This window comes from Oryx dammah, unplaced genomic scaffold (assembly GCF_014754425.2).
Source record: "Oryx dammah isolate SB20612 unplaced genomic scaffold, SCBI_Odam_1.1 HiC_scaffold_8, whole genome shotgun sequence".
Classification (NCBI taxonomy): domain Eukaryota; kingdom Metazoa; phylum Chordata; class Mammalia; order Artiodactyla; family Bovidae; genus Oryx; species Oryx dammah.
Genome location: NW_024070192.1, coordinates 29,189,254 through 29,209,309, shown reverse-complemented (window position 1 = coordinate 29,209,309; position 20,056 = coordinate 29,189,254). Strand labels below are relative to the sequence as shown.

Sequence of the window (20,056 nt, the reverse complement as noted above, 5' to 3'; positions counted from 1 at the left end):
CCCACCTGCCTCAGGCAGAAATAACAAGCATGGTGACTCCTGGCACACACACGCCCCACACTCAGCTCAGACCTCCGGTGGGAACTCACAGTGGACCACGCTGCGGCCTCATCACGGCACTTCAGCCAGCGAATGCCACATCACCCAGACAGAAAGCTGCTTTACCCCCTGGACTTGGGTCTCCTCTCCCCCACCTAGAGCTGAAGTCAGGGTGAAGTGGACTGACAACAGGGATCCTACTTGAGAACCCTCTGTACCCTGCACACCTGAGACTCCACTAACCCACAGAGAGAAACCAGGCTCCAGGGGGCACTAGCAGAGGTCCAGGAAGTACGCTCTGTCCCAGACGGTCCTTGGAGTCCCCATTGCCCCCCGAACACACACACGTACACAAACACTCCTAGAGACACCAGATGGCTGGGTGCTACTGGTACTGGCAGGGAGGTGCCACCACACAAAGCACTCTCCCCAGGAAGTTCCTCTTCCTCACGGGCAGACGATCCCCTACCCATCCAGTTGCATTCCCTTTCCACCCACTCAGGCAGCATCGGCAGGGACCAGGTAGAGCTCCAGCAGCACCAGATCAACTAAGCTGACCAAAATAGTACCACAAAGGCTCTGAAGATTAAATTGCCATTGAAACCACGGCCCACAAAACTACACCGAGACCTACTATAAACAGGGTGACGATGCCCTAAAGCAGAAGTTTTAAATAGCACCCTCAGTTACGTGAAAGTAACACGTAAAACCCTAGATTGAAAGCTTTATCTTTTACAATTGGAAAAGATCCTTTTCTTTTTGTAGTCAGTGCTACTGACAAGTCAGATTTACTCAGTCAGTTATTCCCTGAGGGACCACAAAATGCCAGGAACTGGGTTTTTTTAATTTTTTTAAATTTAATTTTGGCTGTGCTGGGTCTTCATTGTTGCCCACAGGCTTTTCTTTAGTTGTGATGAGAGGAAGCTACTCTGTAGTTGTGTGTGGGCATCTATTGTGGAGCATGGGTTCCAGAGCACAGGCTTCAGGAGTTGTAGCACCTGTCCTGCAGGCATGTGAAATCTTCCCAGACCAGAAATCAAACCACTGTCCCCTACATCAGCAGATGGAGTCTTAACCACTGGACCATCAGGGAAGTCCCAGGCACTGCTTTTGAAACTGGGGTTTTAGCACTCATTGAACAAAACAAATCATTCTTTTTTTTTTGTCTTGTAAGTGATCCATGTTTAGTCTCTGGAGGTTGTCAGAAGTTCTTCTTTGTTATTTATTGTTAGAGGACTTCAACAAGAGGATGTGACTATTGGTTGACCCAAGAGCTGTTGTTTAGCTGCTGCTGCTGCTGCTGCTAAGTCGCTTCAGTTGTGTCCGACTCTGTGCGACCCCATAGACAGCAGCCCACCAGGCTCCCGTCTCTGGGATTCTCCAGGCAAGAAATCTGGAGTGGGTGGGTTGCCATTTCCTTCTCCAATGCTAGTTGTATCCAACTCTTCACCACCCCGTGGGCTGTCAGGCTCCTGTGTCCATGGGGTTTCCCAAGCAAGAATACTGGAATGGGTTGCCAGTTCCTTCTCCAGGGGATCTTCTCCACTCAGGAATCGAATTTGTGTGTCTTGCATCTCCTGCGCTGGTAGATGTGTTCTTTACTAGCTGAGCCATCAGGGAAATCAAAGGAATTTGAGTTATTTTCAAAGCAGAGAATCCATGGTGTTAAAATATGGTCAAGACCACTCCCCGTTTATCACCCTCTTCCTACCAGATGATCTTATATAATAATAAATCTATTTTCACCTCTGTTTTGCAGTAATCATCTGGCTGACTGCATGTATGTTCCTACATGTGTGTACGTATTTGGGTGTTCATGTGGATAAGGGTGGGACAAAGGTGAATAAAACCTTTGGAGGTGGTGCTGCTTGTATCTGTTAGTATCCACTCCTCTCCCAGCCCAGCTGTAAGGTTACCCTGTGCTATGGTGAGTGGACAAAGATTTCCCCCGAGTGATGTCAGAGAGAGCAGAAAGGAGCACACAAGACATCAGAAAGCACCCCCACTCCCAGAGCACATCCCTGAGTCCCCTCGTGGCATCTGGAGCTTTTCATCACTGCTACCATTCCATCCCCATCTAGACACGCCGCACACACACCCTAGGGCAGACTGAAGCCATCTGTCTCCCAGAGCGTCTCCAATCCATTTTTCATTCATTTCTTAATTCAACAACCTCCCTCCTTCCAGAGGCACCCAGGTTGGGTTTGGGACAAGGACCTAGCCATGTACATTAGGATGCTGTGTTAGTTACCATTTTCTATCTAACAATATTACTACATACTTAGTGGCTGAAAATGGCACACATTTGTTATCTCACAGTATCTGTGGATGAAGGTCCAGGCACAGCTTAGCTGGGTCCTTGCAGTGGGCTGTCAAGGTATCAGCCAAGACTGGTTTCTCATGTGAAGACTTTACTAGGGTTGATCCACTTCCAAGCATCTGGGGGTTGTTGGCAGGCGTTAGTCCTCATCTGTCTTTCTGGGCTGACAGTTTCTTGTCTTGCAGATTTCCCCAATATCACACTTGTTTCACCAATGCCAGCAAGGAGGATTCTCCTAGCAAAACAAGCATTAGAATCGTGTCACCTTTGTTCCGTTTTATAGGTTAAAAGTAAGTCAGAATTCCTACTCACACTCAAGGTCGCAGAGCAGATAACACAAAGGTGTGAATACCATGAGGCTCAGATCATGGGAACCACTTTGGAAAATGGAAACTGGATAAGGAGTACCTTCTTCTTCTTTTTGCCGTGTCTTGTGGATTGCAGGATCTTACTCCCCCTACCAGGGACTGATTCGGCGCTCACTGCAATGGAGGTGAGGAGTCTTAACCACTGGACTGTCAGGGAAATCCCAGGGTGTGCCTTATGGTAGGAACTAAAAATCTTTTCCCCAAAAGTTTTTGAAAACCATTGAAGGGTTTTAAGCAAGAATGTAACATCTTATTCTTAACTTTAGAATGATCACCAGCCATAACGTGTGGCTAACAGACTGGTGGGAAAGCAAACTTGACTTACAGAAATCAGCTAGGAGGCTGGTACCTTAACACCAGAGAAACGTCGGTGTCTAGAACTAAGGTAATGGGGCTTCCCTGGTGGCTCAGACATTAAAGAAACCGCCTGCAATGCAGGAGACCCAGGTTTGATTCCTGGGTCAGGAAGATCCCCTGGAGAAGGGAATGGATATCCACTCCACTATTACACTAAGGTAATACTGAAGGGAAAAGAGAAACATGAACAAACTGGAGAATGATTTAAAGAATACAGTGAATAGGACTTGGTGATGAATAAACAGTGAGAGTTGAGGATATTCAGGTTCTGGCTTTTGCAAATGATTTGTGAGCAGTGATATCATTCACTGAGAAGAAGAGGGACAGTGTAGACAAAAGTTTGAAGTTCGTAGGTTTGTCCAATAACAGAAAGTGAAGTTGCTCAGTTACATCCAACTCTTTATGACCCTGCTGCTGCTGCTGCTAAGTCGCTTCAGTTGTGTCCGACTCTGTGCGACCCCATAGACGGCAGCCCACCAGGCTCCCCCGTCCCTGGGATTCTCCAGGCAAGAACACTGGAGTGGGTTGCCATTTCCTTCTCCAATGCATGAAAGTGAAAAGTGAAAGTGAAGTTGCTCAGTCGTGTCCGACTCTTAGCGACCCCATGGACTGAAGCCTACCAGGCTCCTCCGCCCATGGGATTTTCCAGGCAAGAGTACTGGAGTGGGGTGCCATTGCCTTCTCCATATGACCCTATAGTCCATGGAATTCTCTAGGCCAGAATTCTAGAGTGGGTAGCCTTTCCCTTCTCCAGGGGATTGTCCCAATCCAGGGACAAACCCAGGTCTCCCGCATGGCAGGCGGATTCTTTACCAACTGAGCTATAGGGAAGCCCATTAACAGAGACTAATCGTGCTCCCTTGAGGGAACACCTCCTTTGATAAATCTAATTTTTATGCTTGCAGAGAACCTGTTGCTCAAATCTGTTGAGCCAGTTGCAACTGGTTGAATCTTTTCAACTCACCCATCTCACATGTGTGAATTTTCAGTATTACAAGTAGTCTACGAACGCATGCACATAGGTCTGCAAATACGCCTTTCACACTGTTTGACGGCAAAGGATGAGTTTGGGAGAAAGGAGACGAATGTGGGGAAAGCCAAGTACTCTGAACATCTTACATTGGAGTGTCTTAAGTGGGACGCCTCAGCAGCGCCAAGTGCAGACAGAGCGCGGGACTTGCAATATCTCGGTTCTGCCGTTTGCTCCCCTGCGTGTCGGCGGGATCCCGCACGGGCTAAGTGCCAGCTACTCTCGCGAGACGGAGGCAGCCCGCGGCTCCTAGGATTCCCCCAACCGCGCCACGCGTGCTCCCACCTGCTAAGGAGCGGGAGTCTGGCCGCGCCCGGGGCCTTCTGGGAAGCGTAGTTCCGGGGCCGAAGGAGGCCCGCCCGCTTAACCCCCTGCTCTTGCGCATGCGCGGTCCCGCTGGCCCGAGAAGTTCGTAGCCTTTGTGAGGCCGTGGTGGGAGGTGAGTTGTAGCTCAGGTGCCGGTTCTCTCACTCGGCCTCGGCGGTGCCCCTTGGGCAGCTGTCTGCACCGATCAGGGCTGGAGTGCGCGCTGGAGGAAGGGGCGTCGAGGGCAGGAACGAGGCCCGGGGGCGCGGGACGAGCTGGCGGGTGGGGGGCTTGGTCTGCGCGGCGGCCCCTCGGCGGCGGCCCGGGCGCTGGTGCGCCAGCCGCGCGGTCCCGGAGCGGCAGCGCCAGGCGCTAGCGCCCAGCCTCAGGGATGCTTGTCCCGGCTTTCCAGGTGCCAGCTTCGAGGGCCGAGCCGGCTCGGGACGGAGCGAAGCCTTTTGGAGGAGCCCCTCGAGGGGCGGCGGGAAGGAGGACCACGAGGCCTCGGGGCTTCCCGCCCCTCCGCCCCGAGCGGGCTGCGCTAGGGGGAGAGCAGAACCTTCGCGACCGGGAGGAGGCGGTGACCATGGAGACTGATGTGGCCGAAACGCCCGGGAAGAGAGGTGAGAGGGGCTGGTGTTGAACTTGTGCTGGGGGCCGGGCCGAATCCTTCCTGATGAACGGGAGTCAGTGTTGTCTGGCTCCTTTGTCTGGGGACGGACGGGCTCTTCGAGTGAGAGTGGAGAGCTTGCTGTGGGATCCCCTCTCTTCCCACTCCAGCTGGGTGCACAGCAGACCCTCCAAAGCCTCCCTCAAAATGTGAGCGAAATCAGTGGGTCCGACGGTTTAGCTTTTTGGTTGACAAAAGTATCTTCCACATCTTCCCAGTTGGCTCAATGGTAAAGAACCCGCCTACTAATGCGGGAGACACAGGAGAGAAAAGCTCGATCCCTGAGTCTTGAAGATCCCCTGGGGAAGGAAATGGCAACCCACTTCAGTATTCTTGTCTGGGAAATCCCATAGACAGAGGAGCCTGACGGGCTACAGTCCATGCGATCGCAGAGAGTCGGACACGACTGAGCACGCTTGCATTTTCCACACCTATTTTTCCACTTTGCACAAAAACTCTTTTATTTCGGTAGAGCAGATCCTTTGTCTTACAGAGGAGACACGAGGCATAGGAGTCAGTGACTGGCTTCCAGTTCTCCTAAATCAAGGCTTTCTTGAAGTTTTCTCTGTGACCTACATCAAATCTACACTCCTCCCCCACCCCTGCTTGTTGGATTTCTAAGTTCTACCCCAGTCTCAAGTAATAATAATTATTTGGAGGTGGGATCCAGCAGTCTACCTTTGGACTAAGGTTGCAGAGTGATTTCTTTCAGAGCTGTTGAGCCTGTTTTTCCTATATTAATTCAATGTAGATTAAGCCTGGGGCGGGGGTGGGGGGTCGGTGCGGCCGGGACTTTAATTTCCAGGCTCAGAGGATGCTGTCTTCCAGGATCTGTTAGGGTAACAGCAGCTGAATGAATTGAAGCCCCGAAGAGCAGCATTCCTGAGTTATTTCCAGATTAGGATCCCTTTAGTAGCAGTGTCTGTAAGGAGCACCAGTAGTACAGTGGCAGGAGTTTTAAACTTGCAGATCTGCATCATGAGATATATTTGGGTCCTATCATGACTGCATTCTTGCCTTTAGCTCTGCCTCCCCAGGATTCTCTCTTTTCCCAAGAAAACTGCACAGAAGAGGGAGAAGTGGCAGCTTTGCGCCTCACGGCCAGGTCGCAGGTGAGTGGAAATCTCTGCTGATTATTGAAATTCACCTTATCTCTCAGATCGTGGACACACTCTCTTCTGTTTGAAGTGGAGTTTCTGTGTCCCGCTAGAGCCCATCTGGAGAGCTGAGTTCTGATTCTAAGAGATGGCTCGAGTGACTAGTGGATTCGGTGGGAAATGTTTTCTACTTCTTCACAGTATCTTGTGCATCTAGTTTTATCACTCAGCAGGCATGGAAGGAGTTTTGCCCTTCTTTAATGTAGCGGCTAATTTCTGTGCCTGGTATTTGGAAATGATTTTAAAAGATAGTGTGGTGCACTCTTCTTAAAATGTATGTTTCAATAGGGGGAAACAGCATATACGTGACTGTTAAGTAGGAATTTAAGAAAGCACCTTAAGTGCTGGAGTGAATTATGAACATAATTACTCAGATAGTTCAAAGAAATATGGGAAGAGGAAGCCTATAGAAGGATTCTAATCAGCCCTCCAAGATGATGAATGCTCAGGTATTTTAGAGGTGAAGTGTTATCAAGTTGCCGCTTACTTTCCAATCTCTCCCTTCCCCAAGGGCTGATATTAAGAATTGTTAATTTGGGACTTCACTGACAGTCCAGTGGTTGAGACAGCTTCCACTGCAGGAGGCTCGAGTTCAATCCCTAGCCAGTGAACTGAGATCCCTCATGCCCTGTGGTGTGGCCAAATATATATATATTAGAATTGTTGGATATAAGTGATAGTTGTAATATATGGGTGATTGGTATAATAGTCTTTCAGCTTTCTTTGCATGTCCAAAAATTTTTAATTTTTATTAAACTTGGGTAGGAGAAAAGAGTTCTCCCTGATGTGTGTCATACCACAACCCAAAGATTCCTCTACTAGCCTCTCTCTTGGCTGCTTTAATCCAGAGTGTGAAAAGTGGGCCTGGCACATTCCTACCGTTTAGCAAAGTGATTTCTCAGAATCCTTGTGTACTTGGTGGCGTCCGTTGGTTTCTTGACTATCTTATATGAATATTGAAGATTTTATCACTCAAGATGCTTTTTAAGTTGCAGCTAATGAAAACTCAATTCAAACTGGCCTAAGCAAGTTTATTGACAATTATAAGAGAAAATCCAGGTCTGGCTAAAATTAAGTTCAGACAGTGACATTAGAACCTGTTTTCTCCATTTCAGTCACCTTTTCCTTTCTCTCTGTGTGTTTTGCACTCAGTCTTTTCTTCTAGTGCAGGCTGGCCCCTAACAAATTTAGGCTTACATCTTCCCATGTTGAAAATCAGAGGAAAAGAACATCTTCCTTTCTGGTCGTTCCAGATTCCAGAAGTACTGAAAGTTAACTCTAATGGGTATTATACCCTTCCTTGGACCATTATTCACCAAATCTGAGTGTGATGATCAGAGTATAGACCTGAGCACACACATGTAAACCTGTATCCCACCCATGGGTTAGAGGTGAGCTAGGACTGCCTGAACTGCGTGGACTAAACGTGGCTAGGCATGGCAGCCAGAGGACAGTCAGGGTATAAAGCACCAGAAGAAGGGTGAACGCTTAATACATTTCAACAAGAGACTAGTTTCGAGAGTTGTTACAGCTTCAGGATGGATTAAACCTTTTATGGAAATTTTGAAAATTCTCTGTGTGTCCTTTTTGTATTGCATTAGATTTTATTTGATGCTAATATTGCAACTGTCTTTCTTATTAGAATTTGCCTGGGCTGTGGATCTTGTACTTATCAGATTGTTTTTTTTTTTTTAATGTTTTAAAATTTTGCTTACAGTAACCAGGTGAAAGGCACAGACATATATAAATATAAAAGTATATTATGCGTACTAACCTCACCAAATTGTTTGCTACCTCTCTCTACTGAGGATAACAGTTTGGTGTATATTTTTCCATATGTTTTTGTTGGACTTGAACTACTGTATTCAGACATGTAGTATACTATGTTTCCTTCCATTTCCCCACCCACCCACCCAGTCCCCAACTTTGGGGGTTTTGTCTGGATCTCTTTTTCTGTAAAGAGGATGCGTCTGTTTTAAGAAACCTTTTTATAAGGGAAGTGAATTTATTCATATTAATATAATTACTTGTGTGTTTCACATTTTTGTTGCTGTGTGATTTTTGTAATTCTGTTTACTGTGCTTTCTCCTTCTATATTTTTTCTGCCTTTTGTGCAGTAGTTTGCATTTTGTTTTTCTTATTTTTTGTTTGGTTTTCTGATTTTTTTTTTTTTTAATGGTTTGGAAGTTAATTTCCACTGTCAGTTTAGCTATAGATAGGCAGATTGGAGGATCAAAGTCATTTTTCCCTCATAGTGTCTTGTCTACTTAGTAGCTGATTAATGATTTTTATATTTTCTAAGGATGATTCCTATAGTTTTTTAAGTCTCTAAGATTAGTTCCATTTTGGGAAACTTTATTTGAAATAATTTGAGACTTATGTAGCAAGTGGTAGAAAGATTTCTCATATATGTACTCCATTCAGATTCTCCAGGATTTAACATTTCACTTCATTTATTACTTTCTTTTTCCAGAATCAGGAAGTTGATGTTGTTATAGTACTATAATGTACTGCTCTTATTCATGTTTCCCAATCCCTTATTTTTCTTGATTTACTTCCCCTTAATTTCTGCTTTTATCCTGTAATTCCTTCTGTTTTCTCTCATTCTCTCTAATTTGACTTGTATGCTTTGTTCACTTAATTCTACTAATTTTTTTAATGAAATGGAAGTGTTTCTTCTGAGTACAATTTTAGCCTTATGACATTGATTTTTGCCTTTTATTTCATTATTTTGAAATTTTAATATTTTTGTAATTAGTTTTTTCAATTACCATCAGTTATTGCTTTTTCATTTCTCTTTTGGAATTTATTAACATTTACTTCGTTGCTTTTGCAAATGCTTTATGGATATTTAAATAGAAGTGGTTTTCTATCAAGTTATAGCATTTGATATATTTGTTTCAACAATGTAGAATATTATTCCCATTCTCTATCGCTTAAAGAGAAACTTTCAGTACTGGTATGTGTCTTTTTCTAATGAGTTTTTGTATTTTGTGTGTTAGATATATTCAGTCCTAAGGTGTTACATATGAACATTTACATTTTATATCTGTACCCTTTGTTAATCTGTTGCTGTCATTTTCCAGTTTAATGCTTCTTGCTTTGAATTGATTCCGTGCTTCACTGAGCTTGTCCAGTCACAAGTTCTGTGTAAATTATCTTTCAAATTTTTTATTGAGGACTCCCAAGGAGAATTATACAGATGTGCTTTTTGTCTCTGCCTGTATTTCATTTACTTTGCCAAACTGTTTTGTTGATTCGATTGGTTCCTGTTTTAATTCTTTATTCCCCAGAAAAAATGATAGTCTCTCAGTGCAGAAACCATGGTCTTCTTTGATTCTCATGTTGGATCTTGGACAGTGTGCCTGGCACATAATTGTTACCCAGCGACTTTACATGGAAAGTCCAGGACACATGAGAATGGTTGTCTCTTACTGCAGTCATTCCCCCTGTTGAATACATCTACGCACTTACTCCAGGACCAGCAGAAACTGAGAGGTGATAGGGAGACTGCGAAGAGACGGATGGTAAACAGAAGTATGTTTTGTGTCTTAGGCATCAGTGACCTTCAAGGATGTGGCCATGGACTTTACCCCAGAGGAGTGGGGGAGGCTGGATCCCGCCCAGAGGGACGTGATGCTGGAGAACTACAGGAACCTGGTCTCACTCTGTAAGGACAGACTCTTGTTGTGACTCCTGACCTGCTTATGGGGACCTCATTGTTTTATTGACAGTGAAGTAGCTTAACAAAGCCAGAAATTATGTAAAGTATTGGTCCCTTTGGACCCAGAGAGAATCTGTATATGCTCTAGGGTCTTGGTGAAAGGTCTAGGCTTCTTTTCTTTTATTAGGAGTCTTTGGATTCAGGTGACAGAAACTGAATTCACACTAGCTTGGAAGGGAATCAGGTACGGTGTCAGGAGTTTCTTTTACCTGCTTAATTCTTAATGACGTGCCATAGGTTTTCCCGAATCTCCCTGTGGGCAGAGATGGCCTTTGGCCCCTCTAGTGTTATGTCCTTCCAGTTACAGAGCTGAAGAAAGAAAGAGGGCTTCTGTCCTGGGAGTTTCATCAGATAGGCTCATGTGTCCATCATGAGACAGTTACTCAAGCCAGGGAAATAGAGAACACTCTGGCCAGTTTGGATCCTGTGTCCACCTCTGTGTGGTGTGTTTGTGTGCAAGTGTGTGCATGCACACACATGCATGTACTTGTATGTGTTTGTATGAATAGTGGAAGGAACTATCTTAGCTCCTCCCAAATCTCATGTAATAAATTCAGTAAGAAAGTGGGTTCTAGTAACTGAAGAAAAAAGAAAGGAAAACATCAGAAACAACTAGTCATAGACCCCCAGGCTCATGGTGCTGCTGCAAGGGTCCCACTTCACCCAGCTTTCCCTGAGCTGAGGATTGATGAGCAGTGTCTCCCTGGGACTCCCATAATAAACAAGTGAGAAAATCTTTTTTTTTTTTCTTTCCATTTTTTACAGGCTAAATGTTTGTCTTTTCAAATGTGTGTGACTCCTTACTGTGCCCAGACTCTTGTTGCGCATGTTTTAAGCTTCATTTATAGGCTTCCACCTCCCTTATTCCAGAACTTCCTATGGTGTCTTGTCTTTGTGGATCCAGGGGTTGGGACTGTGCTCTGGGACACAGCTTTATACCCATCACCAAGAGCTAAGTTCCTTTTTTTTTTTTTTTTTTTTTAAATTTTTCTAATGAGCAGGGCTTCCAGTTTCCAAACCTGAGAACCACAGTTTGGAGAATGGAAAAGAACCACTGCTGCTTGAGAGAAAAGCCCCCAAAAGCAGCTGCTCAGGTGAGTCAGATAGATGGGGGTCTCCAGAAAGAACAATCCCATGGGATGCTAAAGAAGTCAGAACTTCTTCAGCATCTGGTGGTCCAGTAGTTAAGACTCCTTGTTTACAATGCAGGAGCCATGGGTCCAATCACTAGTCAAGATACTAAGATCCCGCATGCTATCTCTACTTGTTTATGTCAGAGATGCTACAGTATAACATGTCGAAAACTGAATGCCTGGTATGTGCCCAAATTCTTCATCCCCCTAACAGGATCCTCTTCCAATAATTGTATTAAGGCACTTGCTGCTTATCAAATTGTACATGTCAGAAATCTGAACAATCTTTACATAACCCCTTTGCCTTTATCCAGTTTGTCCTTGTGTTTATCTGATCACTTCTAAGTATTTCCTCATCATTAACATCTCTCTGTCTCCCTTTCATCTGAAGTCATCTCCCTGACTCTACCCTTACCCCTGTAAACTCCATTCTTTATGTGGCAGTGAGTGATATTTTCAAAATGCAAGTCTGATGGCGTCACCCTTTTGCTTAGGGCTTGTCCGTGGCTTCCCGTTGCTCTTAGGATGACAGCCAAAATCCTAGAGGCCTATAGACACTTGTAAAATCTGACCCTTACTCATAATATCCAGCCCTGCTTCATACCTACTTTCCCTCTAATTTTGTACCTTATCTTAGCAACTCTTAATGGTTTTAGCGTCATTAAACCTATTTAACTCCCAAAATTGTTGAGAATCTTACCAAGCTTTTGTTTATGTGGGTTATATCTACAAGTAGTTACCATATTAGAAATTAGAAGTGAGAAAGATTTTAAACTATTGTATGATTAATTTAGAAATAACAATTATAAACCCATTACATGTTAATGCAAATAACACAATTTAAATAAAAATTATTTCTCTACAACAAAAATTTATTGAAAAGAATGGCATTGTTTTACATTTTTGCACGTCTTTTTGTATATGGCTAATAGAGGACAACTTTATAATTACATCTGCTTCTGAATGCAGCTTGATGTGATGCATTGTTTTGGTTGGCCTGTATGAAGAATATTGCCTCATGCCAATATTTAGTTGGAAGAAGTAGGAGTATTTTATAGCCTTTTGAGATAATTTTGGCTTTTCTCCTGATTATACACCAAAGTGGGGCAAGTAGTAGTTTCCTAAAGGGTTAGGTGCAAGGTACATCTGAAACCATATCCATGGACTTTTCATACTCTTAAAATCTATTGATCTTTTGGAAAATTTTGTTTACTGAGTTAGGCAGATCTTCCAAATATTGACACATTATGGAATATTTTAAAACCACAATTTTCAGTATCACCACTGACCTTATCAGAAAAGCCTTTAAGTATTAGGAAACTATCAAGCTCTCAGTGGGAGGTAAAAGTTTTCCAAAATTCTAATTTCTGCCTAAAAGCTCACATTTTTTCAAATACTGTCAGTTGTTTTCTTTGAAATGGTAGGCTCATCTTTTTTTCAGTTTTGAGAGAATATCTGCCAGATACCCAACATAGATAACATAGTTTGTCAGTCATTCTTTCAAGTAAAAGTGCTAGTCTATTTAAAAAGGAAAAAAATGACTGATTCCACAATGGATGGTTTTCCTCAAGACAAGCACCATATTTTTATATAAGTGGACTTGCATTATGAATATTTCCTATTTCTTCATCTAGAATGTTAAGGCATGTAGTCAAAGTTTAATAGATTAAAATTAATTTATTAAATTAATAATGTTTCCTGTTGTTTCCATAGACATTTTTAGGTGAAACTGGCTCCCCCCTCCCCTTAACTGAGAGTACACAGCAGGGGAAAATGTAACAGCTACTGGTACATCTGGTGTTTTGTCCTGATTTGTGCCTAAGTTGTGGGCAGTTTCACCACCATTACTTTTGCAACATAAATGCAAATGTCAAGACAGTGAAAAAGGCCAATAAGATCCAAGTATTATTTTGAAAACAGTTTTGAACCTACAGACTCCCAGAGGTCCACAGACCACACTTTGAAATCACTGCCCATACTAGCCTTATATCAATTTATATTTTACAAACAACTTATGTAGCACCTATGCTGTATCAGGGTCCTCAGTGTTTTATAAATATCCTCATTTAATGCTCCTTGAGGTAGGTGTTGTTTTTATTCTTCATGAAGCAGGTACTGTTTTTGCCCCATCTTACAGATAAGGAAGCTAAAGTAGAAAGTTAAATAACTTGGGCCAGGTCACATGGCTGGAAGTGACAAAGCTGGTTTTAAATTCATGTGTTCTGATTTCAGAGTCCATGCTGTCAACTGCTGTGCTCTTCCTAAGTGCTGCCTCTCACCTTGGGGCCTCTATACATAACATTTCCTCTACCTGGAAGGCTCACCTCTTCATCTGTACATGTTACCTGGAACACTCACCCACCCCAGCCCCACTTCGATTTCAGCTCAGTGATTTACCTTCTCAGGGAGGACCCCACCCCCCATCCCCCTGGATTCCCCTTATAATCTTTCACAGCATCATTTGCCTTTTATTTCTTACTAAGGTGCATTTTTTATATGTATTCATGGATGTCAGACTAAATTTTTTTCTCCCCTTGTGTACATAGGGACTGTTTGTTTTTCCCCAGAGCCTAGCATATCCAATAGATAATCATTGAATAAATGGATAGATGAGTAAATAAATGAACAAAGTTCATCTGGCTGTGTGGAATGAGGGACAGGTCTAACTTGTCTTCTGAATGTTTAATAAGTCACAGGACCATTTCCTTTAAAAACCAGTTATCTTTAGTTCACTGACTGAAATTCCACCTTTGTATTGTCCTTAATTCCTTTATATACTTGATTTTGTTTCTGAATTGCTCTTCTGTTTCATTTTTTGTTGTTTGTTGTTGTTTAGTTGCTAAATCATATCTCTTTTGCGACCCCATTAACCCACCAGGCTTCTCTGTCCATGGGCTTTCCCAGGCAAGAATACTGGAGTGGGTTGCCATTTATTCCTCCAGGAGATCTTCCCAACCCAGGGATTGAACCCATGTCTCCTTCATTTCAGACAGATTCTTCACCACTGAGCCACCTGGGAAGTCCACCTATCAAGCTATCAGACTTTTTTTTTCTACCAGACCTTTTTTTAGGCAACCAAGAATTTATCTGGTCAAATGGATTTCACTGAACTATTTATTTATTCTTTGGAACTATACTCTTTATAAATTATTTTGGCTTTATAATTTCATATTGAACATAAAAATTCTAATAGATATATAGTAGATAGTATTCAGAGAGGTTGGCTACTGTCCCTGCTCTCTTGTATTCTGGTGTAAGTAATCTTATTTTCTAGTATTTCATGTATCTGTCCTTGATTTTGGAAAATGTAACCAAATATGTCGATAATATCTATATCTCTCAAAGTAGCAAACCAAACACACTCCTTTCCAGTTTGCTGGAGTTTTTTGTTTTGTTTTGTTTATTTCACTTTAAATATTGTATTGGTTTTGCCATACATTGACTTGAATCCACCATGAGTGTACATGTGTTCCCCATCCTGAGCTGGGGTTTTTTAAGTCTATTTAATGTATCCTGAAGATCACCTCCTAGCAATTATGTAGTGATCAGTGTACTATTTTTTTAAGTTGCATATACTCCATTGTGTGTATACACCATGATTTAATCAGTTTTCTATAGTAGAATATTTGAGATGTTACCAGTTTTGCTACCTCAGTTAGTGTTGTAATGTTTAGCCTTGTGCAGGTATCAGTTCAGTTCAGTCACTCAGTCGTGTCCAACTCTTTGCGACCTCATGAATTGCAGCACGCCAGGCCTCCCTGTCCATCACCAACTCCCAGAGTTCACTCAGACTCACGTCCATCGAGTCAGTGATGCCATCCAGCCATCTCATCAGTCGTCCCCTTCTCCTCCTGCCCCCAATCCCTCCTAGCATCAGAGTCTTTTATATTTGCCGTTATATCTTAGGGAGGTCATAGATTTTTGAATAGGGACATTATAAATGCATTCTTAGGAGAAACTTTAAACTGAAAATGGAGTGCATAGTAGGATTGAGTAAGGTTGGGTGACTGGAAACTTAGAAGTCATCACTGTGCCTGAACCAGAGTGGTGACTGCCAGGCTGTTTCTGATAGACAGCACTTGATGTTCTGTTAGAGGTTGTTCCTCCCCTGTCCTGATCTGGGATACTCATTTCCTGCTCACCCAGCAATATAGCACTTCCTCTCCATCCCTCTTCTTGTCTTTTTGGTCATCTTTTGCCTTATTCTGCCTCCTGGGTCAGATTGTGTATGGATTTATCTGCATAGCTCTGTACGTTCGTTCCCCTCCATTTTCTTCTCTTTGCAAATCATCTTCCAAGAGTCAAATCCACTTCCTCATTGAAGCCATGCTTTTCACCTTCATTAACTCTGACCCATTACAGAACTACCATTTTGTCAAACTCAGAAGACAAAAGAAATTTACATTTCCAATTTCTTTCAGACTCAGAGACTAGTCCCAGAAGCAAGGATTCAACTTCAGTGCAAGATTTTTGCAAAGAAGAATCATGCCAGGTTGCAATCATAGACAGGCTGACAAGGGACAGTGTCTGTATCTCCAGCACAGAAACAACTCTTGACTGTAAAGACTGGTTGGAGAATCAGCAGGGAAGTCAGGAGAGACACTGGAGAGGGATGTTCACCCACATGAATTCACTCCCAGAAGAGAGAGCCCCTGAGCACGACGTTTACTGGAAAACCCTAGGCCAGAAGTCAGTCCTTCTCACTCAAGACAGAATTCCCAAAGGACCCTATGCTTTCCACACCCTCGAAAAAAGACTGAAACAGAAATCTACCTTAATGAAAAAGCAGAGGACCTATAAGGAAAAGAAACCTCATAAATGCAATGACTGTGGTGAACTCTTCACTTACCACTCAGTGCTCATTCGACACCAGAGGGTCCATACAGGGGAGAAGCCCTACAGCTGTGCAGACTGTGGGAAATCTTTCAGCCACAGGGCTAATTTAACCAAACATCAGAGAACTCACACAAGAATTCTCTTCGAGTGCAGTGAGTGCAAAAAAGCCTTCACCGAAAGCGCATCCCTTGCCATTCATCAGAGGATTCACATTGGAGAGAGACCGTATGAGTGTGGTGAGTGTGGGAAAGGCTTTAATCGAAGCACCCACCTTGTGCAGCACCAGCTGATCCACACGGGGGTGAAACCCTATGAATGTAACGAGTGTGATAAAGCCTTCATTCATTCCTCAGCACTCATTAAACATCAAAGAACTCACACTGGAGAGAAACCTTACAAATGCCAGGAGTGTGGGAAAGCCTTTAGCCACTGCTCGTCACTTACCAAACATCAGAGGGTTCACACCGGAGAAAAACCCTATGAGTGCAGCGAATGTGGGAAGACTTTCAGTCAGAGCACACATCTTGTCCAGCATCAAAGGATTCACACAGGAGAGAAACCCTACGAGTGTCATGAGTGTGGGAAAACTTTCAGCCGGAGCTCCAATTTCGCTAAACATCAAAGAATTCATATTGGCAAGAAACCATACAAATGTAACGAGTGTAGCAAAGCCTTCATTCACTCATCAGCCCTTATTCAACACCAGAGAACTCATACTGGTGAGAAACCCTACAGATGTAACGAGTGTGGGAAGAGCTTTAAGTGCAGTTCATCCCTCATCAGACATCAAAGGATTCACATGGAAGAGCAGCCCTGAAAAATGACTTGAATGCTAAGGAATGTAAGTTGGTGTTACCGCTGTGTTAAATACCTGAGTGGTTTAAGAGAAAGACCCAAAAAATGCTGCCTGAGAAACAGTTCTGTGTGCATCTAATTCTACTCACATAACACAATAGTTTTGAGCCATAAACATAATGTTTCTTCTATCCATTGATTTGATCATTCTGAATGCTTTCAGCCAGAAATCTCAAAGGTTGATCCCTAAACCACCATCGCACTACCCATAATGCTCTTTTGTAGAAATTCAGAAAGCCCTTGGGAGTGGGTAGCAATACAGTCATTGTGAAGTCCAGTTCCCCCTCTTTGTCACGCCAAAGCTTGTTACTGCATCTCACTGTGTAAGAATATCCTTGTAGGTGAGGGTTCATATCCTCAATTATCAGGAAGACACAGAGCTGTTTATTTTCAAATCCAAAGTGGACACCTAGCTATCTGGAGAATGTTGTTTCTTTTACATTAACTATAAAAATTTAAAGAGTAGAGTTGAAATACACTCTGGCTTCCCTCCCAGCCCCAAAGGCTGCTGTCTCAGTTGATGAACAATGGGGTCTGAGTTATGCCCACATGGATTAGGCTGATACTTAGATAGTTATTACCCCTCTGCTGGATACAGCCTCACTTCACACTTCCTTGGAAGTGACCTTGAGATAGAGAAAGAGTTGGAACCTTAACTGTAGTTTTTTTTCAGGTCCCTCTTTCCTTATCTTTGACATTGAATGAATCCTTGGTTTTCTGTACTACAGAATTAGGGAAATTTCACTCCTTTACCTCATTCTGCTGTTTGTAAAGTAAGTTTTGTCACTTTGAGAAAAAGCCCCTGGGATATGGGGAGTCTAGAAAGTTGACTGATTCAGTGTGCTGTTCCATTTAGAGTCCCAGGCAAGAAGAAGACCTGGAGCAGCTCCGAGGCACAAGAAATACATCTTCAGACCTCACATGATGCACATTTTTTGTCGTCGTTCTTCTGTGTATTGGTCTTTGCCGTATCCCAGAGCCCTGGAGAAGGTAGAAAAGGCACAGAGCCACCCTGACCTTGACATAAGTTACATGGGTGACCAAAGACCTTGTAGTGGGATGGAAACACAAAAGCAAGAGTTCAAATAAATATTTAGCAGGACACCACACAAATGTCTTATTATAGACTTTTTTTTATTACAGAGACTGAAAAGAAAGAGGAAACATTTGCAGATTTCCTCTCTCTTCTCCTAAATCCTGTCCTTGATGAACACTCAACACTAGCGCACACTTTTCCCCTCCACGTTATCCCCATTACTCCTTACAGTTCTCGTCGTTCCCTCCGTATACCTTAGTTCTATCGTTGAGGAAAAGGAGAGGAAGAGTTTAAAGTGGGGTGATAGAGATCAAGGTCAGGTCTAAACCCAGCAATAATGGAAACCAAAACAATAGGAAATAGAGTGTAAAGGATTAAGGAGAGGCTTTGAAAAGAATTTTAAAAAAAAAAAAAAACCATTTAAAGAGCTGGAACTCTTGAGATGATACTAGGAGAATGGCTGACATAGGACAAAATAAAAAAGAGCTCAGCCCTCATCACTTGATACTCGGATTAACAACCTGAAGCAGGAATTGACAAACTGGCCTGGACCCACCACCTTGTTCTGTAAATAGTGTTTAATTGGAACTGGGCCTCACTCATTATTTACATGTCATGTGTGGCTGTTTTTGTACTAAAATAGTGGAGTTAAGTAGTTAAGACAGATTTCATGTCCCAGAAAGCCTAAAACACTTGCTGTTTCTCAACATTCCAGATGTTTGAGTGAGAAGTTCATTCATAATTGGCGGCCATTCCTTGGCTAACAAGATTAGTGGGCTTGAATTCTGTCACCTCCACTTGGCAATTAATTATGTGACTTTAAAAAGCTACTTTCTGAGCCCCAGCCTTATCTGTAAAATGGAAACAGGTCATCCCTCTCTCAAGGCTGTTGTGAGGATAAGACTGCAGGTAGAGAATCTGGCACACAATTACTCTTTTCTCATGAGTTTCCAGGAGCCCCCACATAAGCTAAAATCCACGGATGCTCAAGTTCCTTACAGAAAATGATGTAGTAAGTTGGCCCTCCGTTTCTGAGGCTTTTGCATTCTCAGATTCAACCAACCGTGGATGGAAATTTTCATCCACGGTTGAATCTGCTGATGCAAAACAAAATACAGAGGGCAGGTTGTATTTATTAAAAACATGCATGTAAGTGGACCTGTGAAGTTCAAACCGGTGCTATTCAAGGAAGGATTGACAAGATTTTAATGAAGTGGTGAGTCAGTTTAGTCTGCTGTAACGAAATGTCACTAAGTGATTTGTTTATAAACAACTGTATCACAGTTCTGGAGACTGGAAAGTCCAGAGTCAAGACCCTGGTAGGATGTCTGATGAGGCCCCTTCCTGGTCCACAGATGGCCATCTGTTTGCTGTGTCCTTCCATGGTGGAAGGGCTGGGGAGCTCTCTGGGGCCTCCTTCATGAGGGCATATTTGTGAGTCCATGTTTCATGAGTTCTGTTTGTGAGGACTGCCCTTATGACCTGATCACCTCCTAAAGGTCCCGCTTCGAAATACCAGCACTTTGGGGATTAGGTTTCATCGTGAATTGGGGGGTGGGGGTGGGGACACAGACATTCTGTCTATTAACAATTGGCTGAGCATCAATCAGAAGTTACTTAGTATGTTTTCCATACCCTTTGTTTATTGATCTGGAGGTAACCACCCTGCTCCCAGCACATGGTAGAGAAGGGCTTCACAACTCTCTGCTCTTGCTCCATCCCACACAGCCTCCTGGAGACCTTGTGGAATCTGTCTTTTTTCCTTCTAATTATCACATAACCAGGAGCTGTCCTGTATGTCTTCTAACTGCAGTTTAGCGTCAAGGGACTTACTCTAAGATAGTTTTACTAAGAGCTCTGGCTCTTTTCATATCAGTATTTATTCCTTCTTTGCTTAAGAGTTTAATCTGACTGCGTGTTTGTACTCCCACGGGAATCTTGGAAGTTTTAGTGTTCTGCTTTTCAAATGTTTTTGATAATCTGTAAACTAAATTTGATTGTTCTTATTGGCCCACTGTCAATAAAGATATCGTTTGTATATTTGTTGTCGGAAACTTTTGTAAAATGCTTTTAAATTCTCAAGCGTGTTTTGAGAGGTAAAGACCAGCTATAAAATATCTCCACATCATTCAGGAAACCAATTGCATTTCTAATTGTTCACCTAGGCTTAATAACCTCTATCCTAGAGAAGGTGAAAGAGCCGAGGAAGATTATTCCTACCAAGT

General features: G+C 43.1%; 1 protein-coding gene across 4 annotated transcripts; it reads left to right on the top strand.

The window, feature by feature from the left end:
* The first annotated feature begins 4,544 nt into the window (after nucleotides 1-4,544).
* On the top strand, nucleotides 4,545-19,869 carry ZNF286A (zinc finger protein 286A). 4 transcript variants are annotated; one of them, XR_005721872.1, is made up of 6 exons: nucleotides 4,545-5,043; nucleotides 6,114-6,202; nucleotides 9,803-9,917; nucleotides 10,973-11,065; nucleotides 15,526-17,568; nucleotides 17,652-19,869. XR_005721872.1 is itself a non-coding variant. In XM_040245923.1 (6 exons), exons 1-5 carry the CDS (start codon nucleotides 4,812-4,814, stop codon nucleotides 16,755-16,757), a joined length of 1,761 nt encoding a protein of 586 aa, XP_040101857.1. In that variant the 5' UTR covers nucleotides 4,545-4,811; the 3' UTR covers nucleotides 16,758-16,781; nucleotides 17,652-19,869. The 4 variants fall into 4 exon arrangements, 3 of the variants coding, with proteins under 3 accessions (XP_040101857.1, XP_040101856.1, XP_040101855.1); XM_040245923.1 differs by having other exon boundaries at nucleotides 15,526-16,781; XM_040245922.1 differs by having other exon boundaries at nucleotides 15,526-16,781; nucleotides 17,469-19,869.
* The last annotated feature ends 187 nt before the right edge of the window (nucleotides 19,870-20,056 follow it).